We start from the raw sequence: 27,442 nt of genomic DNA, 5'->3' as shown, positions 1-27,442 counted from the left end.
GCAAGGAGCCAGGTTAAGGCCCCGGCGTTCAGCATGTGCGCCCACCGCCCAGCTTCTGCAGCGCGTATATTGTTTGTTGCCTTTCCCTGAGCCTGAGCGACAGGGTATGTAACACGGAAAGGACACCGGGCGTCGATGGAAAACAACGCATCAGGGTGGTTTTCGGGACATTTGTGATGTCACGTCTGATAATGATTACACCCGAGGAAAGGGCTTTGGGCGGAACGGGCTCTACGGCATCCAACGCAGACTCATCCCGTCGTCCTTGTATTGGTTATAGAATCCAGCACGTTTATTTGACTCATCGACGCACGCTCCGTACGCATCGATGTCGCTCAGAAAAGTGGTGGGAAAAAACACGCAAAGCACAAACACACTCTCACGGACACAAGACAATAAACAACGCATGCCGAGTCGGCGAGATCGCGGGACTACATCATGCAGGCAGATAAGAGCACATCCCCCCCTTCCTCGAGAGCATCGCGGTTGGTTCATCGGACGTTGCCATTAGTCGCATCTTTGTCGATTCTTCTTCTTTTTTTGGGCCCCCCCTTTATAGACTCGACTTTTTTTTTTTTACATACATCTACCTGCTTTTTTCTATTTTTTAGCAGGGGTGTCTCCTTTTGCTGCTGCGCGTGCACAATGAGGTCCGCCGAGGTCGTGCTTTGTATTTTTGCGTCTGCTGGCGCCGCCGTGGCGTCTGCATCGTCGGCTGCTGCAGGGGCAGGAAAGAAGGTGGATCCCACGGTGCCGGCGACGGGCGGCGTCGAGAAGGCAGGCACGGATGAAATAGTTGGAGTGAGTGAACTGATGCCACCCCCCTCCGCCCCTTCTCCGGCTTGACAGCCGATGTTCTTACTCCTCTGTTCTTTTTTCCTTCTTTCTTTTATTTTGTTTTTCATCATGTAAAGTTTTGTTCCTGGGGAAGTCCCATTATTGAAACATGAGGTTTCTCGATAGACGTGCAGAAGGGGCAACAACAAGTGCAAGTGGGAGAGGGAGACGCGCCCCAACGTGTGGGAGGTGGGCTTTAAAGCCTGTCCGGCCAGCAAACCCGTGAGTCCATACTGCTAGATAACGACCCCCTCCCCCCATGTTCAAAGCGTTCGTGTCTCCTTGCTCCCCCTATCCTACCACTCCCGGCGGCCGGGGTCGTCATCGGCGGGGGAGGGGGAGGGGGAGGGGGAGGGGGGGCGCGAATAGTAAAAGGGCAAAACAGTTGATGACGGTGGCTAATAATGGCGGTGTTGTAGTGCCGAACGGGTACCTGCTGGTACAACATCCGAACCGAGGCGGTGCACTGCGAGTGATATAAGCAAGGGGTATATACATGTATGTGTGTACATGTATATGTCTATATATATATATGGTACAGGTATACGAAGTATATATATATAAGACCCAAAAGAGGGTGTTGCAATCTCGGCCCGGAGCGACGGTTGCACAAGCGACGGGGCAAGCACGGTTCCATGGAGTCGAGTCATTCATGCATGCTGTGCGTCCAGTCTCGAGGGCGGCGCACAGCAACAAAGTAGACGGAGCAGGCAACAATATCATGGGCGATCCCCCTTGCATGAACCGCAGTGGCTGACCGGCACGGAAAGGAATAATTGACAGCGTTGTCCCCGACACGTTGACGCGAAAGAGAGTATGAAGTATACCTCGACGGGTTAGGTGGCAGCTGTTTTGGGGGGGCATGAGAAAAGGCTGCTGGCTTACACGACAGGACAGACGACTTGTTGTGCCAGCTGCTGGGAAACATTCTTGCGCACAACCGGGCCCGGTTACGAGGAAGACATTTGTCATCAAGGGCAGCCATTTTTTGTTTTGTTTTTGTTGTTGTTGTTGTTGTTGTTGTTGTTGTCGTTGAGACTGTTCTTGCAATGCCACCATGTGCTATGCACAGTGTTTTTGTTCTCTACGTGTAGTGTAGCACGCAAGTATATATCGTCGAATAGGCAGGGCAAAAAGCCCTTGGCCCCCGTGCGGCGTCAATGCAAGCAACAAAATGCATGCAACATCTCTCCGTATTTTTTGGGCCGACGAGCGCTTGGCATGATGGGACGGACACACCCATCATGCCATTGTGCGACCTCCCCTCCCCCCTGCTGTGGCCTCCTATGTACCCTACCGAATGCACTTTGTACATTCCCAAGACTCGCCGATGCCGCAGTCTCCTTCCCGGGCCGGCCTTGGAAAACACTTGACCGCTACATTGTAAGCACATGCGTGCGTTATCGGACGGACTCTCATCGGCAAACAGGACTGAGATTTGGTAAAAGGAAGCCAACAAGTAAAGGAAGCCAACAAGCCATGTATGTGGATGGATGTGGTGGGCAAGATGGGCATGGCGGCCGAAGCCGTTGGACAGACACGCCATGTGGCAACCACGATTTGCCACCCACCTGCAAAGACAAAGTACCAACTAACCTCCACAGACCAAAAAAACCCCGTCGTCATTCGCTGGAGGGTCGTCCGATTCGACGCCGACCGACAGACCCAACGTTCCCTACCTAAGTTACTTCGTAGTAACTTTGTAACACCAATTAAATAGTTTGCCCTCCGTCTCTCTCCGTCTCTCTCTCTCTCCCGCGTACCCCGTCTGTCTTGTTGTCCGTGCTCTCTTCCCATCACGAACCCACTCATCATAACAGCCAGCCCGACCGCTCTTTTCTGGCATATCAATCTTTTCATCTAGCATTTCTTTTTGCTTGCTTTGCACTTTTCCCGTTCGTCCCGGTTCCACACCCCGCGCTCAGCCATGGCAGAGGAAAAGGAGTCGTTGCTTGCCGCCGCCGCAGCGACGGGAGACACATCTTATGGTAATACATATACACACATGGCCACCTAAATCTATAAAGCACACGCACGCACACGCACGCACGTGCACGTTAAACATACGATGCCCGCACCACGCACACATTCTTCGTCCGTCGTCCGCGTCAGTTTGCGAGGGCGTTCCCCCCATGAGCGCATCTAACCCGCTTGCCCAGCACCCTCAACAACAACATCATCATCATCATCATCGTCAATATCATCTTCACCGCCGCCGCCATGGACCGCCGCCCTCGCCTCGTCGCGCGACCCGACGCGCCTCATCCCGCAGGGCATCGCCCACCGCGGCTACAAGGCCGCCTATCCGGAGAACTCTCTGGCCGCCTTTCGCGCCGCCGCGCGCGTCGGCGCCCACGCCATCGAGACCGACGTTCACCTCACGGCTGACGGCGTCGCCGTGATATCTCATGTGAGTCCTTTTCCTTCCCACCCGAGGCCCGATGCGCTGCTCAGCTCATCGTCCCCTCCCCCCCCTCGTACCCGCCCAACTTCTCCGAGAGGACAGAAAGAGAGAGAAGGGAAAGAGAAAGAGGCCGACCGTAGAGAAGAGGGGAGGCGATGAGAAAGACAGGAACAAAGCTAAACCCACCGGGCCACGGCCTGCAACAGGATCCCAGTCTCAAGCGCTGCTTCGGCATCGACAAGAACATCAGCGACTGCGACTGGGCCTACCTCTCCACCCTCGGGATGCTCAGCGACCCGACCCAGCGCATGCTCAGGTTCCGCGACTTTCTCACCTGGCTCGTCGCCGGCCCGGGCCTCCTCGTCTCCGGCGGCAGCGACGATGAGGAGGCGGAGGAGGACGAGGACGAGGCGCGCACGCGGGCCAAACTCTGGGTCCTGCTCGACATCAAGGTGAGATAGCCCTGCCACGACCCCTTCCCAAGCCTTTGCCTCCCTTTGGTTTTCATCTTCCCGGACTTGTTCTTTGCGCGTCGACCCCCGCCAAGATGGAAAGAAGTCGTAGAAGAACCTGACCTGACCTGAGTGAGAGCGAGTAGATCGACGACGAGCCGCGCGCCCTCATGCGCGCCATCGCCGCCGCCATAGCGCAGGTCCCTCCCAGCAGCGCCATCCCCTGGGAGCAGCGCATCCTCCTCGGCTGCTGGAACGTACGTTGTTGAACCCCTTCCCTCCTCATTTCTTCCATCTATTCTATCAGTTTGGTCCAACCATGTATGTTGAAACCTCCCCCGGTAACTAACGCTCTCCCGCGCGCATCCGTACAGGCCGCCCTCATCGAGGCCGCCAGCCAGGCCCTCCCCGGCTTCCCCCTCGCCCACATCGGCTACTCCCTCTCCTACGCCCGCCACTTCTTCCCCGTCCCGGACCTCGCCTTCAACGTCGCCCAGGCCGCCCTCCTCGCCCCCCTCCGCGGCCGCGCCTTTATGCGTGCCGTCCGCGCCCGCGGCCGCTCCCTCTTCGTCTGGACCGTCAACACGGAGCGTGGCATGGAGTGGTGCATCCGCCAGAACCAGTCCTCCTCTTCTTCGTCCTCCTCCGCTTCTTCTTCTTCCCTCCGCGGCCCCCGGCTCGTCGACGGCGTCATCACCGACGACCCCAAGCTCTACCTCTCCGTCTGCCGCCGCTACGAGGACCAGCTTGACGGCAGGGCCACCACGCCTACTCGGCCGGCCACCACGCGTGAGACCATGGGCTTCGTCATGCACGTCATCGCCCGCCAGCTCCTCTTCAAGTTCATGTTTGTCTACCGCCGGTTCTGGCAGAACAAGCTGGACTACCTGCACGAGCGCGCGCCCATAGACAAGAGCGACTGAGGTTGGCATGGATAGAGACGTGGCCAGACGGACGGCGGTCCCCGCTGGTGCGCAAACAGCACCCCACTGGCATCACAAAACATTGATAATGCATTGTAGACAGGCTCTGGGCCATCGGGCCTTGGTAATTTTGGAATAGTCCTTTGTGTTTTTGTACTCGAGTCGTCATGTATCGACTCGACTGCCGACGGGGCAGCTCTTTTCTTCTAATGCACACACGCACGCCTCGCTTCTCGCCTCGCCTCTGCGCAACAGCTTGAGCCGTCCCCTCGCTTTCTCCCTTTTCCTTCCTAGATGAACCCAGCCCAACTTCGCAGCCAAAGAAAAAACGCCATCCATGCGAGCCTACGCCACACCGGGCGCCCCCGCACAGCCGCTACGTAGAGCAAAACGCCCGATATCACTTCCCATGAAACCCAGCCGCGAGTGCTCAGATCTCAACATCGATATCCAGGTCGAGCGCACCAATGACGTCGTCGTCCATGAGTGGCTTGTGGATCATGGGGAGCCCCTTGCTCTCCTCGTACTTCTTCTCCTGCAGCTTGGCCAGGTGCGACGCCATCTGCGGCTTCGTAGGCGCCACCTTGGGCGTGCCCCCATTGGCTGGCGTGCTTGCGGCACTACCGTTCTGCGACGGCTTCTGGGGTGTGTCGTTGACGTCGTGGACGAACTTGGCCTTTGTCCGCAGCCGCCGAGAGGGGTCGTCGGGAACTGCCTCGCCTCGGCTGATGGCCCTCTCCACCTCGCGCGCCTTGGCCTTCTCCTTAAGTTGGGCCTTGCGGACGAGCTCGGCGTTCATGCGTCGGTTCTCTCGGTTTCGCTCCGCCAGCCAGTCCTGCTCCGTAGAAGTCGCCGCCGTGTCCGTCAGCTTCGACGGCCCCAGCGTCGTCTTAAACGCCAGGCGCTTGTTGCCAAGCTTGTCGAGCTCCTGTTGCAGCCTGTCCGCCTCCTCTTCATCACCTCTCGAGGCGGCCTCATCGAGCAGTCGAGCAACACGCTCACGTTCTGCGGGGTCAAATTGTCGTTTCAACTCGTTGCGCTTCGCTAGTCGCGCTTTGATTTCCTCGCTCGTCCACTTGTGGGCCAGGAGAGCGTTGATGGCATCAACCTTGTCCCACAAGAATTCCCGTGTGGGTAACGTCACGCCTTCGTTGTTGCATGTAATTTGGTAGCGATTGAGCTCGGCCTGCAGCACGTCAGAGATTTGTGGTCATGTTTGTTTGAGCATCGCCGAGACTCACCGCGTCAAACTTTCCGTTCGAGGCGGCAATGAACGGAAATTCCTTGACGGACTTGCCATGTGCCGCCTTCACGTACTGGTCAGTGACGAAAGCCCCATTGGGACTCATAATCGCATAAGGTCTACTCGTTGTGAAGCCTGGCGTGCACGTGTCAGCGCTGCATTGACCTTTTACGATAACGGATGTCTTTACCTTTAATCAACGCCATTCGATACTGCTCTATGCCCGTCTCGGGATGTGTGCCGACCGCCACCCGAATGTAGCACCCCGTGATGGCAGCCTCGAAGCCAGGCGTCTGGCACACCTGGGCGAACTGATTCCGGCCAACTCGCACCTTTTCGTAGTCCTTGAGCTCCGGCGGGGGTAGCTCCTTGTCGAGTTCCTTCTCCGGCGTAAGGCTCCGCCGCCGTCCAAAGTCGTCATCGCTCTCGGGCTCGCGCGAGTCCCGCCTGGGCGAGTAGTCCTTTCGGCGCTCGTGGTCCTCCTTCCGCCTCTGCTTCTCGGCTCTGGCGCGGCGAAGTGAGTCCATGGCCGTCTCAGCTGGCTTGCCGGTGCGCTGGCGGGACGATCTGCGATCGTCATCCTCGAGCTCGGCAGTGTCGGCACTCCTCTTCTTCTTGACTGCCTTGCGCTCCTCGTTCTCAGCGGTGGTGACCATCTGGCGAAGTAAACGGTTCTGGCGCTGGCGCTCAATCTCAGAGATACGGTCCGCAATGATCTGTTCTCGCTCGACTTCACGGAGAGCCATAATCTCCGCCTTTTCGGTCTGGCTCATGAACATGCCATCGACGGGGTACTTGTCATCGTCGCCGCCGCGAGGCGCCGCGGCAGCGCGAGCACGAGAGGGCTGCTCGTCGTCTGAGTCCGATTCATCCATTGGTGCCGATTCGAGAGAGTTTGGTGATGAAGCTCTGGAAATTCTGATGGCGGGGCGACGAAAATCGCATTAGCAAACGGATCTTTCACCATGAAGTACACGACGCCGCCACCATCACCACCATACTGCAGATAGGCATCATGGTGGCTCATTCGCCGGACGGCAAGTAATGAGACATGGACAACTTACGCTTCGCCCTCTTCCTCGGACTCATCGTCTTTAGGTGCGCGTTTCGCCTTCTTGGACTTGCCCGAGTCCCTGGGCGGCGGCGACGGCGACGGCCTTCTGCTGGAGCGGACGGAGCCCTCATCCTCCGAGTCACCGCCCGCGAGGGCAAGGAGCTCGTCGTCGATGTCAGCCATGATGGAAGTCGCTCGGTTGACAAGCCGGTCGAATGCAGGAAAAAGCCTCGCTGCATGCAAAAGGGGTGCGGTGTGAGGTCAGCCCCCAGGGCGAGCTACGGCTGCGAGCTGCAGCAGCGTCCCGGCCGGCTTGATGATCACCGCAAGCAGCTGCTCGAAGAGGGCTTTCTGCGAGCGAAAGGCAGTCGTGAAGGCTTTTGCGTCGGAAGGGATAGAGGGCGCGGGAGGGCGTGGGCGAGCAAGTGACGCGACAAGCGAAGAAGTGAAGTGTGCTGGGGGCGAAGGCGAGGCCGAGTTGCGCTCTCCAGCGGAGCGGGCTGTTGCTCTGTGTCCGTGTGTGTGCTGTGCCTATTGTGCCTAGCCGCCGCCCATTGGCTGAATCAAACCTAACTGGAAACCTCCAGTGCGGCGAATTCTTTGTCCGGGCGCGGCGCACTACAGTATGGCAACCAATGTGGTGGGGATTCGGCTCCAGCAGTGTCAATGGGCGTCATTGGATGCAATGCACCACTGGAGCCATCCATCCCGATCCCCGTCTGTGAAGTTGCGAATCGTTCGATTTGTGCCCTCGTTCTTGACGGCCCAGGCTTGCACCAGAAGCACCCAAGCCTGTTGTTGTGGCCGCACGCAACGAATGTCCGCCGCCATGCTGCCAACACGGTGCGCGGCACGCGGCGCTGTTCGGGTTCTCCCCAGGATGTCAATCTGCCTTGCCCAGGCGCGCGCGCTCTCAACATCCGTACCATTCGGCGCCGAAGCTGTGTCGCCATCGACCTCGAAGAAACGCAAGCCGCTCACCCAGGAACAGCGCGAGTTCCTCGCCTCCGCTGTTAGTCCCCCCCCCTAACTCCAACCAACACTTGCCGCAAACTCGAGTCAGCAATTTCCGGTAACTCACAACCGTCACAGCTCCGCGTAAATCAGGCCGGCGAGCTCGCCGCCACCCTCATCTACACTGCCCAGACGCCTCTCCTGGTCCGCCAACACCCACACCTCCGCCCACTCATGAAGCACATGTACGATCAAGAGGCCGGCCACTTCGACACTTTCAACGAGCTCATCCGGCGGCACCGCGTTCGGCCCACGGCCCTATATCCGCTCTGGTCCGTCCTCGCCACGGGCCTCGGCTGGTCCACCGCCGTCATGGGCCGCGAGGCCGCCATGGCCTGCACCGAAGCCGTCGAGACCGAGATTGGTGGCCACTACAATAACCAGATTCGCGTTCTGCTCGAGGTAATATCCGGTTGGGAGGCCGAGGGCTACGAGGTTGGGGGAGAGATCCGTGAGCTCGTGTCAACACTCCGGAGGATACGTGACGAGGAGCTCGAGCATCTGGATCACGCTGTCGAGCACGACGCTAAGAAGGCAGAGCCGCATTGGCTCCTGACAGGCGTCATTAGGGCAGGCTGCCGGGGCGCAATATGGGTCAGCGAGCGGGTATGACCAGCACAGGTCCTTCCAAGGGTCTCCAGCGTGTACACTACACTGTGGAATATTGTAAAAATAGAGCACCTAGCCTTCCATTACAAGCGAATTTATGCCGTTTCATGCGAACGAGATGTTGAAGCAGGAAAGAGAAGGGAAATGAGTAGATGAAATACGTCGTGACTCCGTGCTCCTTTATTGTTGTCTCAGCTAAACTCCAGGCCATGCTAACCTTTTGATGATGCGCTGTGCAATCCGCAGCCGTTTGAAACTAAATGTTACCAACTCTCGATACGAAGAAAATACTAGTTGCTGCCACGCGTGTCAGTCTCGCCTGTCACTGGCCAAATGTATACAGACAACAAACTTACTAGATTGCCAAGGGGGCAACGCCGTCGACCTGATAACCCCAGTTGCCATTCTGGTCCTCCGTAAGAAGCCAATCATATGGGAACTGAACTAGGTTGCCTTGCACCATCTTCAGCAGCTCTTCGGCGTCGGCACGGGACGGCATATCTTCGATACTGAAGGTGCGCTTGCTCCCCTTCGTGGTACCACGACGGCGACGCTTGATGGATCCGTTCTGTCCCGGCGGCGGCGCACTAGTTTCCTTGCATTCCTTGGACGGTGGCTTGTCCGGAGCAGAGAAGGTCGTCTTGCGCTCAGTGTTCTTGGTGGCTTGGCGGTCTAGGGGTTTCGTGGGTGTCGTCTCCAACGGAGGGAACGCAGTATCGCCGGGAGGGTACACGGGGGAAGACGCTTCCATGCGGCTCTCGGCCCCAGCGTTCATTGCTGTGGTTAGGTTTGTCGGCGCGCGTGGGTCTGGACGTTGGCTCTCGTGCTGTAGCGCCACCTTCTCATCCAGCTCGGTCTCGCCCGCCCCTGGCACGATGACGCTGGTCTTTCCCTGATTCTGATCTGAGATGGGCAAGTTTTCTGCCAGCTTCTCGGGGATCTTCTCGGCTCCCTGCTTCGCGGCGTGTATCATCGCTTCAGGCCCTGGAGCACTGACACCTGCACCAGCCGCGGTCGATGCGTGCTGCAAATTCGTCTCGCGCTTCATCTCGGACTCCTCGCCAGTATTCTTTCCCTCCATACTTGCACGGAACCTCTCGCTATATGCCGAATACTCGCGATACTCGGTCCAGGTGCTCACCTCAGAGTCTGGCATGCAGCGGAAGACTCTGCGGTAAAGCTTGGTGTTGTTTATCGCGGCCTTGTTCCAGATCTCGTCGAGGAAATTTGGGTTCACTGGGTCGCGCATGCAGTCTTTGGTGATGTCGACGCATTTGATATCAGCCGCCATAGGATGGAACGCACTGTTGATTGGTTGGCCAGAAACGGGATCAAGATGCATAGGCGGCCCCCCAATGTCCGTGTCATCCTCTACCGGTAGGGGAGGAAGCTGTGCCGCACGAGGCAAGCCCAGCTGCTCCGTGGTTCGGCGGGTGAGGGAGGGCGTCGGCGGTATAGCGGCGTTGCCGCCTCCGCCGGATTCCAGATAGCGGTTCTCAGGAGGCGGTACCGTGTCGTGCGGTGGCTTCGGAGAGTCCAGCGCTCCTTTGCCCGACGTGTCGATATCATGTACGAGCACTTCGCGCCCATTGATGATGACCGAGTCGCGCCCTTGGTCGAGACCGCTTTGACCGGCGCTCTTCCATTGGTCTGGCCCGTAACCCGACACATCTAGGACGTGCTTTTCACTCGTCACACGGCTGTCCGAGGCATCTTTGCCCTTCTCAAGCGGTTCGCCATCGTGGATTGCTTGCGCCATTTCCATGTCCAGCTCCCGGTTGAAGCTTGGGGCCCGGGATGACGGACGCCGTTGCGTCTGTGCTCTCTCGCGGCGACCGGAGCTGGGGCCAGCGCCATCCGGATTCAACGGATCTTCGTGATAAATGGCGTCCATTTCTTGCTCGAAAGCTTCGCGATCCATTTCTTGCTGCCGCTCTTCCTCCAATATCTCGTCTACATCCAGGCCAAGATGCTCGCGCATTAGTCGCAGGCGAAGTGTGTGTGCAAAGCGTCCGACCTGGTAGGGCTTGCCAGCCATGGTTGACCAAATCATGTCGGTGTCCCGGACGATGGCCGCGCATTCCGAATCACGGATTCCCAACATGGAGCGCTCGTTGATGTTGGCAGACCCAATAAGTGCCACTCGGTCATCAACCACGATCGCCTTGGCGTGAATGTAAAGCTGCTCAGTTACGAGTGCGTCATTGCCCATGATGCCCCACTGTCGGAGGGAGTAGAAAGATATGTACTCCTCGGGCTCGATGCCTGCGGCCCGGAGCCGCCCAAATATTGACTGCTCGCCTCTGCATATGCTCTTGTACTGACACATGAGGATCAGCCGCACACTGGTCCCTTCTTGTTCATCGACGGTGTTTTGGAAGCCTGGCATGAGTGGAATGACTATGACGCAGCGCCAGTCTTCGTCTTTCTCGTGGGCTCGAATGATGCGGTCGACGAGAGCATCACCAATCCGATTCACGATCTTGGTGTTATACGCTTCCGTGCTGGTTATGAAGAATTGATTCTCAATGTACACAAAGTGCTCCGAATCCTCAATCATTTTGATGTAGGCGTTTTGGATGCTGTGCTCTGTGCCGTCCGTGCCTAGTGACCACGTTGTTGCAGATCGCAGGATCTGGACCTCGCACGTGCCCGTCAGGCCGAGAGCCTCGAGCTCGTCAAACTTGGCATCCGGGGGTGGCAATAGGAAGGGTAGTGGGCGAGTTGGCTTCCGACCACGGCGAAGATAGTTCCAGCGCTGTACGAAGTGGCGTGTTAGATCTCGAGCGGGCTGCCCGACGACTTGCATCGCCACGTCGTGCCAAGGCATTCTCGGGACCTTGCTTCGATCGTACATCTCCTCGTACGGTTCGTTAAGCCGGAAAAAGTCTTGCACCCGCGGATTCGAGTAGTCTTTGCCTGGGAATAGCTGGCAGTGCTCTGCATCCTTGGGCTGCTCCGTCATCTCAAAGCCAGTCGGCTTGTCGTCCACGATTGGGTGCTGCGGGCAGTCCCAACGGCCGAAGCAAAGATCGATACCGCCGACAAAGGCGACGTCGTGATCGACGACGCAAATCTTCTCGTGATGCGCGAAGAAGAACTGGTTCTTTTTGAACTGATTGGGCGAACGTTGAACGAAGATGTTTGGGTGCAGGTTCAAGAGCGAGAACTTGGTGTACTCGGAGTCGATGGGAATGGCCGCTTCGACATTTCGATATACAATAACAAAAATCTTGACACCCTCGCGGGCTTTCTTCTGCAAGAGCCTGTCGAGTCGCCACTTTTGACTAATGGCAGCGGGACGCCGCATGTATAGCTCGGGGCTCAGCCACCAGTCGTGGATGTAGATGACGTCCCTGGCCATGTTGATGGCTCGAGATACGTTCCACATGTAGTCACGGCCGTCTACGAGCCACTGGGCGAAAACGCCAGTTCGGACTGGAGCGAAGCTGTCGAAGCGCTTTGGTTGATACCAAGGCGTCTGTCGCAGCATCTCGTTGATGGACTCTTCGAACTGTCTCATGACCGATTGGTAGCGTGAAAAAAGGCGGACCTTGCGTTCGGATGTGTGTAGTGCAAGTGTATGGTGCTTGTCTGGAGGCGCTTCCACCGTCAGATCGATTTCTGACTGCTTGTCCTTGGACGTCATCTGCTTCAGCGGATTCCGCTTAGAAACGATGCTGAACTTGGAGTCGACGAGGTACACGTCGTAAATGTTCATGTTCTCTGGCGATTCGACACACACAATGTAGCTCTGCCGAACCAAGAACCACTTGCGTGTGTGCCGAGCGATGACCTTTGCGGGTGTCAGCACGCGACGGAAGTCCAGGCCCTTTGAAGACTGGATGTGCAGGTAGCCCTCTTTGCCGTGATAGCTGCCCTCTGCAGCGAGGCGGACTCCGAGAGCTGACAGCTCCAGAAACCGGCACAGGCGGTTGCTGTCCGCTCGAAACATGAGCCAGCGAATCATCTCGGACAAATACTTTTCCAGTGTGCGCCGTTGCTTTTCCACGTATCGCTGTCTGCGAGTCATCATGTCTAGGAACGCCGCTTGCCCGCCCTCAGCGTTCGAGCCCTCGCCCGGATCCGTAAAGCCTGTTGAGCGCCGTCGCATACCCCACAAGTTTGCCCGCGACTTCTTCCGCCGAGGTTGGTATGGGCCATCATCTGTAATGCCTTCGCCTGCTGTGCCTTCGCCTGCGGTGTCGTCGCCACGGACACTAGCCTGCTCCTCCTCGTCGCTCGAGTCGCTCTTGTCTCGAGCGCGGCGAAGATAGGGAAACGCAGAATACGGGAACTTCGGCTGCTTCGGCCGGGCTCCGAGATCCAGGCGGCCCGGCATATACTTTTCGTTGCTGAGAGCAAACTTGTAGCGGAAATGGAGGTTGTAGATGTCCCTAATGGTACGGATAACGATCCAGCTCATCCGGCTGGGACCGCTGCCATATTCAAGCTCGATGGTGAAGATCCAGTGGCGTTCCTTGTCATCATCGGGCATGGGAGCGCTGTCCTTGATGCGCAGCTTGAGCTGCTCCAAGAGCACCGGGATTCTCTTATTCCCATGTTCATCTCGCTGGATCATGCTCGCTAGCATCAGGACTGCGGGAGCGCCCGCTCGCAGCTCAGCCATCAGCTCTGCAGACTTGTAATAGTCGAAGCGATCCTCCTTCTTCTGCCGGAGGAGCTTGAGCGTGCTCTTGACTTGTTTCCACTTTTGGGCGCCAAAGTTGGACGCTCGCTCCGAGTTGAAGAATGGTCTGCGGGGCGTCATTGCATCACCATCTGATACACCGCCTCCGCCAAAGACAGTGATGCGGCGCAAATGACCCGTTCGTCGACCGACTACTGCAGTTTCCTCTATGTCGTCCATGTCGTCCACTGGTGGCCGCGCCATGGGCTCTGCATAGGAATGGCCTCTTCTGAACGGCCTGCGTCGCATCTGATCTCGACCATCGCCTTCGGACATGGCCTGGTCATGCGCCGAGGTGTCAGGCATGCTTGCGCGACGCCTCAGCAGGCGGCTCCCCAGGCCCAGCGCGTCCAAGTCGGAGGGGAGCCTGGTTATGGAGGGTGAAGGGGTGTGTCCCTTTTTGAAGCGCTTCATCTTGCGCTTTTTCTTCTTGGAAGAACCATGTTCGGGAATGTTTGACTCATCTGCGGTTTCCTCGATATCGGCATCGGCATCGGAGTGCTCTTCCACGAGAGTGTCCGGGAGCCGAGTACCAAAACGAACAGCCGTGGGTGAGTTGGTCAAGGACTGCGATCCACTCTCAAAAGGTGCTGAGGGCATGCTGAGCATCCTTGGGGTGTGTTGGGCGGGAGGGCTGGCCAAGGCCTTGATCTTAGACATGAAGGAGGCGCCTCGGGACTTTCCTGGGGTTTCAGGCCCGTCCCAGGAGCCATGGCGGGAGTGCGCGGGCGCTGGGATTGACTCCTCCAAAGCATCCGGCCTCGCGAACTGAACGCTTCTACTGCCAGATATGGAGGGCGGCGCCGTAGCAGTCGCCTCAGAGGCAGGCGAGAGCGCGCCATCACTGTCCCGCTGGCCGCTGGGCTGCACGATTCGAGGAATCTCAAGCCGCGGCCCGGGGCTTTTGCCGTTGTCAGCGCCGCTCGTGGCGGCTTCTCCATCCTTGGGTGCTCCGTTCGTGTTCACCTGTGCACTCGTAGCACGCTTGCCATCGTCGGGCTGTTGGCCTGTCGCGGAGACCGAGGGAGGGTGAAGGGAGTCGGACTTGGAGTTGGACAATGCGAGAGCGGACTGCGATGGGCTTGCCGACGGCAGAAGCTGCGGCGTCCGCGTCCGCGGAGACACCGAGTCTTCTTGGTGATCTCTGCCCATGGTGTAATGTCGGCACTATATTATATCGAAAGGTGGACACGAGCAGCAGCAGCTCCTCTAGATGCGTCCATGCGACAGGCACTTGGGACACAGCATGCTGCACAGACGTCGAAGTTTGAAGGGACTCGGTCTGCAATCAGTGGCAGAACAGCCGTTTGTCGCTTTAAAATCGTGTCGGAAGCACGAAAAGGGCTGTCGAGATCGAGGAAGAAAGCTGGCGGTGTTCTGGATGTTTGTACTTCGCTGAAGGGAGAGCGGATAGCTGCTCAGCTTGCCGTCGGCCCGGGTCGCGTCTTGCGCACCACTTCGGCGAGATTGGCACGCAAGCAGAAGCCGAGGATGAATTTCGTCGGACCGGACTGGAGCGAGAACAAGACTTTGAGATGCGAGTCGAGGAATGGACGTCGTGTCATATGGGAGCTCGACGGCGCCATCAGAAAGTTGGACACAGGAGGTGACGCCCTGGTCCAGTGACCCTGATTTGGCTGGCGGCAGGGCCCACTGGAGTTTGAGCGGGTAGCCGCCAGCTAAACCACTAAAGTAAAACTACTTCGTACCACCATATTTGCCAGGCATGTCTAGTGCCAAACAGGCTGCCTCGGCCAGCCAGCCGCATGCCATTGTTGGTGCTAGCCCTGGTCAAACTCAAAATTGGAGCCACCTAACCGGAGGGTGGTGTAATTCGAGGGCCCCCGGGTGTTACAGAGGGGGCAGGTGGCAGGCGGCGGCCATGACGGGGACACGGCAGAGTCGCAGACGCTGCGAGGTTGAGGAATCAAGAGCAACGAGGCTGGAACCTGACACGCGACACAAAGCAGAATGCCGACAAGGTCCCCCGGGGCTGTTTCAATTCTGGTCCCTGTGACCGCGAGATGTTCGATGACGTATGTACCTACAATATTGGCTGTTGGTTCGGGCTGCAGCGCGATGGCTGGTTAGCAACAAGTCCTACTTCGTACACAACTTGTAGCTTGACATGTACTATCACACTTGCGCCTGATCGATGTGTGTGCTTCGTATGCACACATATCCCTAACCTCAGTAGTTACCAAGTATACATAGACGCCCTGCAAGTACCTTGCGAGGCCAGCTGCCGCTGCATGGAAGTGCATCGCTCCGCCAGCACCAACGCTGGTCGATCAGTCAACCGATCCTGGGACGGGCGTTGCGGGGCGGGCATTGCGGCCACTGCGGTGACGAAGCATCGCGGCATCACTTGCCAAGCATCTCTCCTGTAGGCACCGGCCCGTTGTAAAGCTGTGGTCATCCGGGCGAGGGCGAGGGGGCGGAACGTGAACCCAGGTCCAACCCGGTGGGCGAGTATGCTACTGAGAGATGTCCATCATGCATGCCACACGTACTTTATACTGGCGTGAAGTAAACGTCCGGCGCCATGCTCGGTGTTGCGCTCAACGACAAAGTGTAACGGAAAATGCAACGCCCGAAAGGCCGAGGTGGATGCAGCAAGCCGTAGGGACAGTCCGTGGTTGAGGCCCGCCCGCCCGTCCGCAGTCTGCACCGCGCCGTTGGAGCCAGCAAGATCAAGTTCAATCCAGGGCTACGTACGGTACGGCATCTGGGGCCATGCCATGGCCGGCGCGGGCCATTGCGTGCGGTCTTTGCGCACGCCCACGCGCCTATGCATCAGGTCATTTCGCTTGCGCGTCCATGTGCTTGGCTACGTAGTGCCTGTCCGTCCCGCCGTGGTGGTGAAGACTGATGAATCCTTCTCTTCAGCCCGGCGCTGCTTCTGGTCCCCCCCCCACCCAAAATCTCCCCCGCGCGCCCCGACCAGCGCGGGAGCGGGAAAAAAAAAACGAGCGAGCGCCCCTGAAGCCCCTGAGCCACCGGCGAATCGTCCCGTCAACAAATCCCACTCCCACGCCCACTCCCAGCGCGCGCGCCAATGGCGTAACACGCGCCCGCCCGCCCGCCCGCCCGCGCTCTCCACCAAAAAAGAGGCCACCCTCATCCACCACCTCTCACCACCTTCACCTTCCGTCCATCGCCGCGCTTCCCACGGACTTTCCTCTCGGTTTTTCACCGTGAGACACACACTGGACCTTGGGGGCTCTCAGGACCGCCAATTGCTGCCGCTCTTTCCTCCTTTGGTCCCGCGACTCGTCACCTGTGGCTTGGACTTGCTTTTTTGGTCCTGCTCTGCTCTGCTGGCGACCCTTTTCGTATTCTTATTCTTGTTCGCCCCTTCTCGTCCAACGTATTAAAAGGCCAACGCGCCGCCGCAGCCGCCATGTCGAGATATTCGTTACGACAGACGCCTCGGTACGTGGCACAGACTTTTGCACCTCTTGCGCATTGCAGCCCAGCCTTGACCTTGCTTCCTCTCCTCCCGTTGTCTAACGCCGCCTTAGTAAGAAGGAACTCTTCGACGGCATGATCGAGACTCCGACTACGTCGCGACGCTCGTCGCGTCGCCAATCCTCCTTCCCGCCCGACGTCTCTGACCAGGACAACGACTCCAGCTCGGCCGCCGAGACGTCCATCCGCTCGCGATCGATCCGTCGGCGCACCACGGCCAAGTTTTCCGAGCACCTCGACGAGGAGGACGAGGAGCAGCAGGAGCCTGTGAAGCCGCCGCCCGCCACCAACGGCCACATCGAGGTGACTCGGGGAGAGAATGGCTCAGCCAAGGAAAAGTCACAAGTCAAGGCTGGCGTATCCGTCGACCCCAACGTGGTCGACGGCTGGCGGCCGGGACAGGACCCCAAAAAGGACTACTCTGGCGAGTTCGAGTTCGGCGGCTCCCTGGGCACCGCGTTCCTCATGTTCTTTTTCCCCGTCCTCATGTGGTATATGTGGATCGGCGCTACCTACTACGACGGCAAGTTCCCCACGCGAACGCCTGGCCAGACCTGGCCGCAGTTCGCTGCCCATCTCGTCCACCTCGTCTACACCGGCGCGTTCCCCCACGTCAAGGCCTGGGCCTGGTACTGGTCTTATCTCATCTTCCAGGGTGCCTGCTACTGCCTCCTGCCCGGCGTCTGGGGCTGGGGCAAGCCTCTGCCGCATGCGAACGGCAAGCAGCTCAAATACTACTGCAATGCCTACGTCAGTCTCTACTTCACTCTCGCCATCCTTGCCGTCCTGCACTTCACCGGCATCTGGAAGCTGTACAGTGCCCTTGACGAGTTCGGCCCTCTTTTGTCCGTTGCCATCCTGAGCGGCTTCCTCGTCAGCATCGTCGCCTATGTCTCCGCCATCTACAGGGGCAAGCAGCACCGCATGACCGGCCACGTCATCTATGACTTCTTCATGGGCGCCGAGCTTAACCCTCGCATGTTTGGCATCCTCGACTTCAAGATGTTCTTCGAGGTTCGCATGCCCTGGTACTTCTTGCTCATACTGAGTTTGGGTGCCGCCGCTCGACAGTATGAGCGCTACGGCTACGTTTCTGGCGAGGTCTGGTTCCTCGTCATGGCCCACTACCTGTATGCCAATGCCTGCGCCAAGGGTGAGGAGCTCATAATCACCACCTGGTAGGTTGCTTTTCCACTGTCTCAGGACTGCGGGCATGGCTGACTTTGATTAGGGACATGTACTACGAGAAGTGGGGTTTCATGCTCATCTTCTGGAATCTGGCTGGCGTTCCCCTGTCGTACTGCCACTGCACCATCTACCTTGCCAACCACCACCCATCCGAGTACCACTGGAACCGATTCGCGTTGGCTCTCATTTTTGCTGCCTACCTCTTCTGGTACTGGGTCTGGGACAGCTGCAACAGCCAGAAGAACCGCTTCCGCGCCATGGAGAAGGGCAAGCTCGTCTTCCGCAAGAGCTTCCCTCAGGTCCCCTGGCAGACTCTGCACAACCCCAAGACGATCGAGACGCCACAGGGCACCATTCTCGTCGACGGCTGGTACGGTCTGGCCCGCAAGATCCACTACACGGCTGACACGTGGTTCGCCATCTCGTGGGGCCTGATTACCGGTTTTAAGTAAGTCGGCCGCATGTTACCTCCCCAGGCATCTACGGATCGCTAATGTTGATTCTCAGGAGCCCTTTCCCATGGTTCTACCCGCTCTTTTTCGTTTGCATGATTGCTCACCGAGCGAGCCGCGACATCACCCGCTGCCGTACCAAGTACGGCGAAGCCTGGCGCGAATACGAGCGGCGCGTCCCCTACCTGTTCATCCCCGTAAGTATCCAATCAACGGCCCATCGGCTTCAGCTCCTTTCTGACTTGTGCTCTAGTACGTCATCTAAAGGATGCACGGGTAAGCCCACATATCCATCCTGTTCGTATCCGCAGGAAGGAATCTCGTCTTCTTAGGTACATATTTATACTGCCTTGCGGGCAGTGGAGAAAGACTGTCACACATTTCAATGCTTCGAAGAGGTGGTGGTATAAAGACGGTGGGGGGGGTGTCACGAAACGAAAATACGCCCCGGACTGCAGGGGGCCAGCCATTCTTAATGTCTCTTGGATGAGAGGAGATGCTCTAATGCTCCTCGCTACGTGTAATGGGAATATAATTATTTCGGATGTTTCTTCTGAGGACCCTTGATAAACTCGTTGACTTGACGTTGAGTCTTGACAGGAGAGCCCGTCGCGCTACCTAATCTTAGGCAACGGCATTGCGTTGCAGTCCTGGGGATGGAGGATAATATGCACATTCGGCTACACTAGATCCCCCCATCCCCACGACTGTCTATAATGAAACCGCTCCGAGGCCCAACACTCAGCTTCTCCGTATTGTACATACACGGCCTCCGCCAGTGACTGCTGGATCCATCGCCCACCACTCATTGCCATCGCCCTTTCTCGACCACCGTTCAAGCTTCTGTTTGCGTTGTAGTAAATCAAGCTCAAAAAAAAAAGCTGTTGTTCGATTGCTTGTGATTAATTTGCTGGCATGCTCGGAACCAAAAAGCCGTGTGGATAGGGTTGATTGTCTGGCCAGTTCCTCAAGTCTCGTTGAGACTCGCGCCGCCCCTTAGTTGCAGGTAACGTTTTGCGTCGCCTTAGAGTTCATGAGAAGGGCGACAATGAGACCGTACAGACCTATTCAGAGTCGTCAGTGTGCTGCAATGAGCCCAGCTTTAGCGCTGTATCTTCTTACCAAGGACTTCGGCGAAAATGAGAATCAGAATCATGCCGACGAAGAGGCGCGGCTGCTGGGCCGTTCCTCGGACACCAGCATCACCCACAATGCCGATGGCAAAGCCTGCCGCCAGACCGGCCAGGCCGACGGAGAGGCCAGCACCAAACTGAATAAAGCCAGTGTAGAGCGCCAACGGCTGCTTGAGACCGTCGGAGATCAGGACTGACACGACCAGGCCATAGATACCAATGATACCAGCCATAATGACGGGAACAATGTCTGCAGCGCTTTGTTAGGATCGGAAACCCGTACGAGCTCTAGGTGATGGGAGAAACCCACTCTTGACGATAAGGTCGGGGCGGAGAACACCCATGGCGGCAATGCCGACACCAGACTTGGCGGTACCGTAGGAGGCACCCAAGCAAGTGAAGACAATAGCGCTGGTGCAGCCCATTGCACCAAAGAAGGGCTATGTGATAGTCAGCATCTAGGGATTCGCGAGTCGATGGGGTTCGCCGATGAATGGGCCCGTGCAGCGTTTTCGGTGACGTCGTGCTTGTCTGGGGATAGAGGAGTACTAACCGCGTAGACGGGGCTGCGCATCCTCAGGTTAGCTTCAAGTGATTGATCACAGCGCAGCGGCGCGGGATGCGAGCCTGTGGAGATGCCAGGAGCTCGGTTGAATGCGACCGAAGCTCACGACGCTGGCCAGGGAGGTGCGCTGACGTACCAGAGTTCAGTGGCCATTGTATCGGCTGTAGGCGGGTGACGCGAGGTGCGGATTGCTGCGCGAAGGACTGAAGGGTGCTACAAAAGCGGTGCTCGACGCGATATGGCTCGAGGAGCTGTAGATGGCGATGAACCGTGGGCGTCGGGTGCGATGGCGAGATGCGGTCGTGGTGGTGGTTGGAGGTGACGGGACGCCGGGTGCTCGAGCCCGCGAGTCGCAGACCACCAGGTTTTGCCGCACAGTGTCCGGATGACTGTTTACGTAAGGCACGTGCGGGATCGGAAAATTAGCGCCCCCGCTCCGCCAGGGGCGAGCAAGCTCAGTACGTAGCGTAGCTTGACAAACTGGAGCTCCGCCAGCTGAGGTTGCTTGTTGTTACCATCTTCGGCCACAGCAGTTGGTGGTAGTATTGAATAATATTGAGAAGCGCCTTCTCACCCAGTCGGCACCAATCCGAGGAGCTCTTGACTATCCTCTCCCCCCCCCCCCCCAAAAGGGATCCCGACATCGACTGCGGATCGTCCCAGCTTCGACCAAGCACCAACTCGTCATACTAATAAAAGCGTTCCAGCTGCAAATCCTTGGCGCCACAGTCAGCCGAACACGCCCGCCCAAGCCCAGATAAGAGATGCGAGCATCGCCTGCAGGAGGGTCGACTGTGGACGAACGATATCGTAGCTTTAAAAGCGTCTGCGGAACATCGAGTACCCCGCGTTGCAGTCGGATGCTCTGCATTCAGACTAACCGTGCAGGATGCAAGACTGTTCCGGCATTTGTTACTTTCTTTGATGACATTGACAAACGATACTTCCGCTTTCGAGGTTGCACGAAGCATCCGGAGCAATCCTGCAAGACATAGGCCAATAGATATGCTGCAACCTGCACGACGAAGCAGCATGCCGTTGCCTGCATCGCTGTCTCGTGGTGCCACGGTTCCCCGGAAAACCCACATTTGGTGCAAGCACCAGATCGCATGACATTGCTCTTGTCATCCTACAGAACATGAGAACAGTGAGAACACGGAGCGCAATTCCTGGTAGCGTGTTGCACGGTTGCCCAGCCATCAGCGGCATCCATCGAGGTCGCAGAGATGACATCAGACACCAATGCTGTTGATGCGCGTCAAGCCCAAGGAGCGCCGCAGCGGTCAGTGCCAGTCAGTTCTGACGCACAAGGTCCGCTGCGAGGGGCGGGCAAGCGATCAAGTGACCCAAGCATCTTACCTATCGAGATCGAGCCAACAGTGGTTCGAAACCTTGGGGGTTTGGGACAGTCGTCGACAGACACAAACTTGGCAGTTTGGTGCGCAATTACATGCGATGACGTTGTGCTACTGGAAGCGCTAGAAGAAGCGTAGGCACGATCCTCCCTCCATTGCTAATGACGCCCAAGCGCGTCCAACGCTGCGATCGGGGCAGCACATGGCCGGGGCCTATTATTAGCGGCCCCAGGGTGCTGCTACAATTGCCTGTCTGCCTGCCTACCTGCCTCACTTAATAATTAAGCACAGGTCCACTACCTAGTACTATGGATGCAGCGCCTGACCCTCGCCTGGCTAGGCCTTACCAGCGGGCTCCATGAGCCTCGGATTTGCACGGGCAGCTCGTCGCGTCTCCGATCCGCTCCTCATACTTCTTGTTCCCGTCACCCCTCAAGCCACCAAGTCTGTGCCTCTATTGCTTCAAAATCCTTCCTGGTGGCTCTGCTTACTGCGTTCCGTCCCAGCATCCGTACTCGTCTTGTAAAAGCCAGCACTGCCACCCGCCCTCGACGCTGTGCGTCTGTCGCAATGCCCGGCGTCGCCCGCAAAGTCATCATATGTGCTGCCATTGACGGTCTCATCATCCAGCCCCTCTCATCCAAAGGGCAGAGGCCATCTTTGCCCGTCCGGGTACACTTTGGCGACTCGATCGTCTCCGCCGTGCCTTGGGACCAGTTGCCCGACGTTTCGAAGCCTGAGTCGTCCTTCGAGGCCTTTGGTGTAATAGGTCATATTTCCCGTCCGTCTCCGAGTATAGCTCGGCAATGCTGACGATACCACGCCGCAGGCTTGATCACGGTGTCTAAGCTCAGCTATCTGGTCACTATTACTCGACGACAACAGGTGGCGCAGATCTTTGGGTTTCCAGTCTACGTCGTGACAGACGTGGCTGTCACGCCCTGCCACACCCGGACAGACGCCGAGGAGTCCATCAAACGGACAGCAAGTCAACTACGCGGCCGGTCCGCACAGACATCGGGCGATGGCGAGGAGAGCAGCGACGAGGATGTCGAGATTCCTAGTGGCACCTCCGACGACATTGACGATGCTGCTGCCGCCGCCGACAAAGAGCCACGACCCCAGTCGCAGTCCAAGCGGAGCAGTGTGGCAGAAGACGTCATGCGCCGGAGAGGGAGCTATGGGAGGTTCGCGCAAAGCTGGTTCAGTCGTAGTGGGTGGACTATGGACCAGAGGCGCAACATGGGAATGAGCGTCTCTTCACCTGACGTTGATACGCCCGGTACCACCGACTCGGCAGCATCTTCCGTTGCCAAGGGCCCTGTCAAAGACGGCATGGCCGAGCCGGTACCCGTCTCAGCACTGCTCCCAAAGCTTCTGCAGACCGTCAAAGTTCTCTTCGGCTCTTCACGAAGTTTCTACTTCTCCTACGACGTTGATCTCACACGCAGCCTTGCGCAAGACTCGTTTGTTCCAAGGACGGACGCGCCGCTCTACTCGCAGGTCGACAGCACCTTTTTCTGGAACCGACATATTATGCAACCTTTCATAGAGACGGGCCAGGACGCGTTGGCTCTGCCGCTCATGCAAGGCTTCATCGGGCAACGCACGTTTGTGGTGGACAGTCAACCCCCGCAGCACGATGACCCGACCGCAGACTCGCTTGAGATGAGCAGTCTTTCAGCCTCTGGCTCCTTGCCGAGCTCCCCACCGTCCGGCAAGACTCGAGACTCGTTGGATCTGAGGCCTTCGGAAAGGAAGTGCCTCATAACGCTCATTTCTCGGCGATCGACCCGGCGAGCTGGGCTTCGGTATCTTCGTCGCGGTGTAGACGAGGCTGGTAACACGGCAAACATGGTTGAAACCGAACAGATCCTGTCGTCACCGACCTGGGACGACACCACCCCCATACATTCGTTCCTGCAGATTAGGGGAAGCATACCGCTCTTCTTTACTCAGTCTGCATATTCGCTGAAGCCAGTTCCGGTGTTGCAGCACTCAACAGAAACGAATTACAAAGCATGCAAGCGCCATTTCGAAAAGCTGATGCGTACGTATGGAGCACTCCAAGTAGTCAATCTTGTCGAGAAACACGGAATTGAAGAGCCGATTGGGACTCAATACCAAACGAACATTGAACGTCTCAACAATGAAGCATTGGGCGGCTTGGCGATACCCTTTGAATGGTTTGACTTTCATCAAGCATGTCGTGGGATGAAGTTTGAGAACGTCAACCACCTGTTACTCAAGCTTCGGGGCAGGCTGGAGGACTTTGGTAGCACCACCAAGCAAGACGGCGCCGTATCTCAGAAGCAGAATGGCATCCTCCGGACCAACTGCATGGACTGTCTGGATCGTACCAACGTGTGCCAGAGTTCGTTTGCAAAGCACATGCTTGACCTTCAATTGAGAGAAGACGGGATTGATATGAGCGCCCAGCTCGACCAGGAGACTGCATGGTTCAACACTCTCTGGGCCGACAACGGGGATGCAGTCTCGAAGCAATATGCCTCAACCGCCGCGATGAAAGGTGACTACACACGGACGAGGAAGAGAGACTACCGAGGAGCTCTGAATGACCTCGGCCTCTCGCTCGCTCGCTTCTATAACGGGTGCGTTAGGATTTATCCATGCCTGCGGAGGACTTGACGCTGACTCATTGACAGCATGGTCAACGACTACTTCAGTCAAGCTGCCATCGACTTTCTCCTAGGAAACGTCACGGCTAATGTGTTTGACGAGTTTGAATCCGACATGATGACAAAGGACCCTGCAGTGTCGATCTCTAGGATGAGGCAGCGAGCCATCGACCTGTGTCAGAAACGGGTGGTCGCCGACGCCAACGAGGAGGTTCACGGCGGGTGGGTGCTCATCAGCCCCAATGGCCCAGACGTCGTCAAATCTTGGCCCATGGAGGACGTTGTGCTGCTTCTTACCGATGTAGCTCTCTACCTGTGCCGTGTCGACTGGGACCTGGAAAAGGTGTCGTCATTTGAGCGAGTCCATCTCGGCAACGTCGTGCACATCAAGTTTGGCATGTACATAACCTCAACTGTCGCACCGGCTCACATGGACGAGATGCGAAACGTAGGGTTCGTGGTCGAGTACCAGCCGGGCAAGAGCAACATCACGAGAACGAACACGCGAACGCTCTCGACACGCGGGGAGATTGGGCCCAAGTCGAGCTCGCAAAGCAGTGACGGATCCAGCAGGCAGAGCGGCTTCGCCAACTTCTTCTCCGGCAAGTCTAGGACGCCTGCTATCCGGAAGCTGGCGTTCAAGGCACCCTACATGGCGTCGTCGGTGCACGAGTCGGAGGGCGGACCGCAACAGACCGAGCTCCAACAGGTGGTCACGATATGCGCCGAAATTGAGCGCTTAGCACTAGAGCTCCATTTGCGCAAGGAGGGGGAGGAACCCAAGAGCATCATTGAGAAGGGGGACATCATTTCGCTGGAGGCGGCCAAGAAGAACACAGGCCTGCTAGAGCAGCTGGGTCACTCGATCAAGAAGCTGGTGTGGGCATGATGATACCTGTATACCTAGATATACATTCTTACGTGACACTCGAACACCTGAGCAGGACTTTTTGATTGACAAACGCATCAACATATCTTTCATTTGTCATATTGAATGACGCTATGACTCTGGCCTGTGTATCCTGTAGAGGTGCATCTGATATCTCATATTCTCCAGCTGGATGGGATAATCCAGGCCGTCCGGTAGCCTGAACCAGACGGAATCCTCCGACTCGATACTTTCCCACGTGTAGCCCGCAGTCTCGGTGCCAAGCAGGGTGTGGTTCAACAGCCACTGCATGGGATACTTTTTCTTCTCCTTGCCCACCGCCGCCTCAGAGTAGCTGCCCGGGCTGTCCACGACGAGCAGCAGGCTCCCGCCGGGGAGCACCTCGCCCAGCAGCCGCAGGAACCTCGTCGTCTTGCCGATGCCGCCGTCCGTGTACAGCTCGTTGAGGGTGAACATGAGGGTGACGACGAGGGGGGTAGGGTTCCCGCGCCGCTGCGCGCCGACCAGGTCAGCGAGCCGGTCCCTCCCCAGAGACAGGGCGTCGGCCTGGCAGAAGGCGAAGCGCAGCTGCGCGGCGTCGACGATGTTGGCGGCCGCGTTGGCGGCGCGGGCGGCCGCCGAGGCGTACTTGGACAGCGGAGGGGGCGAGGTGAGCTGCCGCTGCAGCAGGGACGCCGTCTCGGACCACGGCGCCGAGTCGACGAGGGTGAGGTCGCCGCGCGAGCCCGTCTCGCAAAGGTGTGAGGCAAAGGCGACGTGCTCGGCGGCACAGCCTCCAAAGCACAACATCCTCAGGCGGCGTCGTCGTCGTCGTCGTCCCGCGGAAGGGGACGCCTCGCCGTCACCGCTGTCCGAAGATCTCGGCCCCTCCTCGCCCTCCCCGTCTGCGGCAGCAGCAGCACCTCGCGGCGGTAGGGACGACGTAGCCTCGACATCATCATCAGACGCCGCCACCTCCGCTTCCACAGCGAGGGCATCGAGATGGTCCCCAATGGCCCGGAAGACGGCGGCGTAGCACAGCGCACGCGTCGGGCTCCATCGCGCGGCATAGGCCTCGAGGTAGTCCTGGCGGCCAAAGGCAACGGCAAAGTCGCGGTTGTACAGCGCCCGCTTGATCTCCTGCAGGATGGTCGGGAGGCTGTCGCGGGCCAGCACGGCGGCGAATGCGTCGGAGAAGACATTGAGCAGCCGCTGCTGGTGCTTCCGTAGCTTGTTGTCGGCCTCGGGGTTGTCAGCGGCGGCTACCTGTCGTCCAGTGTCGCCGGCCGGGGCAACCGGCTTCCGTTTGGACGCCGTCGATCGGCCGCCCATGGCTCGGGGTAACCGGGCGCGTCCGCCGGTTTTCTCTTGGGGGTTTGATGGGCTGTACAACAGATGAGGCGCTGCCCGGCGGCTACATGCCTCATCTGGGTTCTCTCAGTTTGGCTGGACGTTGGTGTAGGTTCCCGTTTTCCCGTTCGGCGACAAAAAAAAATCCGCCAACCGGCTGCCTTGGCTTTTTTTTTTCGACCATGGGCGCCTCAACACCTGAAGCCGCTGCAAGGCCCAATTAGGTAGGCTATCGTCGCCAGCACCCAAGATTATTCCCCCATCGCCAGATGCCAGGAGAGTAGGCGTTCACTACTGACTCGGTTTGCATGCTTTCAATGCGCAAGTGCCTATTTCTCGCACAATGCCCACCCCCGTCAGGCACAGCAACAAGGCACAATGGGCCGGCGCGCATGGAATGGCTCCCCACGGGCGGCCCGACTGGCGTGATCACAGGAAGTCGGCCTCGTGTCGGTTCGAGCACCTCCGCAGCCATGAGATGTCGCAACTACTACACCGAAAAGATGAGTGGCTCGACCCCCAAACCTTGGGAGTTACCAACCAGATCGCTGGCCGTCCAATGGCTCTGGGTCAGTTTGGCGGGCGAGCGGGCGGGCGGGCGGACGGGCGGGCATTCGAGACCAACGCGGCCGGCGTCCAAGCCCGGAGCTCCCGTGCTCCTCCTACTCGTGCGTCTGCAGATTTCCGGTGCACAAGTGCCATGCCCGGATGATTGTTCCACTCCAGTACGGGCGGCGCGTTGACTAAATAAATGGTGGTCCTTCGGAGCACTGTCGTCCGTTTCGCCGTCAGGCCCGGCAGATTGGCTCGAGGCCCCCGCCGAACAGGCACACCCACACCCACACCCACAGTCACGGTCACAGTCGTCAGCAACAACCCCGCCATCGTTGTTGTGCTATCGAGCTTTCGTTGCGGAACTCTCGAGCACCGCACAGTTGCCCGTTGAAACCATGAATCCGAAACGAGTGGTTTGAAGAACAAGGAGTGAAAAAGCCGCAATGGCAAGCCAGGCCGCAAATCATGTCCGTCTCCGTGTCAGTACCCAATAAAACTGGAGGCATAACGACGTCACTGCTCGGACGGCACCACCGACATCCCCGGCACGGGCGGTCGGTACTCGGCAGCAGCTACAGGTTGTGTTGCGTTGATAAGGTAACTAGCTGGTCACTGCGAAGCATGCACTCTTGGTAGCAGC

General features: G+C 58.1%; 9 protein-coding genes across 10 annotated transcripts; 4 read left to right on the top strand and 5 right to left on the bottom strand.

Moving 5' to 3' along the window:
- Nucleotides 1–491: 491 nt before the first annotated feature.
- On the bottom strand, nucleotides 492–908 carry JDV02_002324 (uncharacterized protein; the record flags this gene model as incomplete). The annotated part of the gene is made up of 1 exon (XM_047983339.1): nucleotides 492–908. The coding sequence occupies one exon, from the start codon at nucleotides 906–908 to the stop codon at nucleotides 492–494; it is 417 nt and encodes a 138-aa protein (XP_047839309.1).
- Nucleotides 909–2,429: 1,521 nt separating this feature from the next.
- Nucleotides 2,430–4,856, top strand: GDPD1 (Lysophospholipase D gdpd1). Its single transcript, XM_047983338.1, has 4 exons — nucleotides 2,430–3,247; nucleotides 3,448–3,693; nucleotides 3,840–3,950; nucleotides 4,068–4,856. The coding sequence occupies exons 2-4, from the start codon at nucleotides 3,526–3,528 to the stop codon at nucleotides 4,614–4,616; spliced, it is 828 nt and encodes a 275-aa protein (XP_047839308.1). The 5' UTR covers nucleotides 2,430–3,247; nucleotides 3,448–3,525; the 3' UTR covers nucleotides 4,617–4,856.
- RTF1 (RNA polymerase-associated protein rtf1) lies at nucleotides 4,755–7,432 on the bottom strand. The gene is made up of 4 exons (XM_047983337.1): nucleotides 6,924–7,432; nucleotides 6,050–6,777; nucleotides 5,858–5,994; nucleotides 4,755–5,802 (listed from the first exon to the last, which is right to left on the bottom strand). Exons 1-4 carry the CDS (start codon nucleotides 7,094–7,096, stop codon nucleotides 5,047–5,049), a joined length of 1,794 nt encoding a protein of 597 aa, XP_047839307.1. The 5' UTR covers nucleotides 7,097–7,432; the 3' UTR covers nucleotides 4,755–5,046.
- Nucleotides 7,433–7,555: 123 nt separating this feature from the next.
- Nucleotides 7,556–8,648, top strand: COQ7 (ubiquinone biosynthesis monooxygenase Coq7). The gene is made up of 2 exons (XM_047983336.1): nucleotides 7,556–7,925; nucleotides 8,006–8,648. Exons 1-2 carry the CDS (start codon nucleotides 7,599–7,601, stop codon nucleotides 8,537–8,539), a joined length of 861 nt encoding a protein of 286 aa, XP_047839306.1. The 5' UTR covers nucleotides 7,556–7,598; the 3' UTR covers nucleotides 8,540–8,648.
- On the bottom strand, nucleotides 8,572–14,820 carry SPO14 (Phospholipase D). The gene is made up of 2 exons (XM_047983335.1): nucleotides 8,893–14,820; nucleotides 8,572–8,833 (listed from the first exon to the last, which is right to left on the bottom strand). The coding sequence occupies exons 1-2, from the start codon at nucleotides 14,376–14,378 to the stop codon at nucleotides 8,827–8,829; spliced, it is 5,493 nt and encodes a 1,830-aa protein (XP_047839305.1). The 5' UTR covers nucleotides 14,379–14,820; the 3' UTR covers nucleotides 8,572–8,826.
- Nucleotides 14,821–16,366: 1,546 nt separating this feature from the next.
- ERG4 (Delta(24(24(1)))-sterol reductase) lies at nucleotides 16,367–18,992 on the top strand. Of its 2 annotated transcripts, XM_047983333.1 has the most exons (5): nucleotides 16,367–16,661; nucleotides 16,751–17,875; nucleotides 17,929–18,333; nucleotides 18,393–18,534; nucleotides 18,591–18,992. In XM_047983333.1, exons 1-5 carry the CDS (start codon nucleotides 16,630–16,632, stop codon nucleotides 18,600–18,602), a joined length of 1,716 nt encoding a protein of 571 aa, XP_047839303.1. In that variant the 5' UTR covers nucleotides 16,367–16,629; the 3' UTR covers nucleotides 18,603–18,992. The 2 variants fall into 2 exon arrangements, with proteins under 2 accessions (XP_047839303.1, XP_047839304.1); XM_047983334.1 differs by having other exon boundaries at nucleotides 16,367–17,875.
- CUP5 (vacuolar ATPase V0 domain subunit c) lies at nucleotides 18,817–20,363 on the bottom strand. Its single transcript, XM_047983332.1, has 5 exons — nucleotides 20,172–20,363; nucleotides 20,024–20,036; nucleotides 19,781–19,910; nucleotides 19,460–19,720; nucleotides 18,817–19,401 (listed from the first exon to the last, which is right to left on the bottom strand). The coding sequence occupies exons 1-5, from the start codon at nucleotides 20,186–20,188 to the stop codon at nucleotides 19,334–19,336; spliced, it is 489 nt and encodes a 162-aa protein (XP_047839302.1). The 5' UTR covers nucleotides 20,189–20,363; the 3' UTR covers nucleotides 18,817–19,333.
- A 1,304-nt stretch (nucleotides 20,364–21,667) lies between these two features.
- JDV02_002317 (uncharacterized protein) lies at nucleotides 21,668–25,000 on the top strand. The gene is made up of 3 exons (XM_047983331.1): nucleotides 21,668–22,159; nucleotides 22,220–24,002; nucleotides 24,057–25,000. Exons 1-3 carry the CDS (start codon nucleotides 21,703–21,705, stop codon nucleotides 24,916–24,918), a joined length of 3,102 nt encoding a protein of 1,033 aa, XP_047839301.1. The 5' UTR covers nucleotides 21,668–21,702; the 3' UTR covers nucleotides 24,919–25,000.
- On the bottom strand, nucleotides 24,966–26,967 carry JDV02_002316 (25S rRNA (uracil(2843)-N(3))-methyltransferase). The gene has a single exon (XM_047983330.1). The coding sequence runs from the start codon at nucleotides 26,227–26,229 to the stop codon at nucleotides 25,030–25,032; it is 1,200 nt and encodes a 399-aa protein (XP_047839300.1). The 5' UTR covers nucleotides 26,230–26,967; the 3' UTR covers nucleotides 24,966–25,029.
- Nucleotides 26,968–27,442: the final 475 nt, after the last annotated feature.

This window comes from Purpureocillium takamizusanense, chromosome 2, assembly GCF_022605165.1.
Source record: "Purpureocillium takamizusanense chromosome 2, complete sequence".
Taxonomy (NCBI): Eukaryota; Fungi; Ascomycota; class Sordariomycetes; order Hypocreales; family Ophiocordycipitaceae; genus Purpureocillium; species Purpureocillium takamizusanense.
The sequence above is the reverse complement of the archived record's forward strand: the minus strand, read 5'-3'. Positions and strand labels throughout refer to the sequence as shown.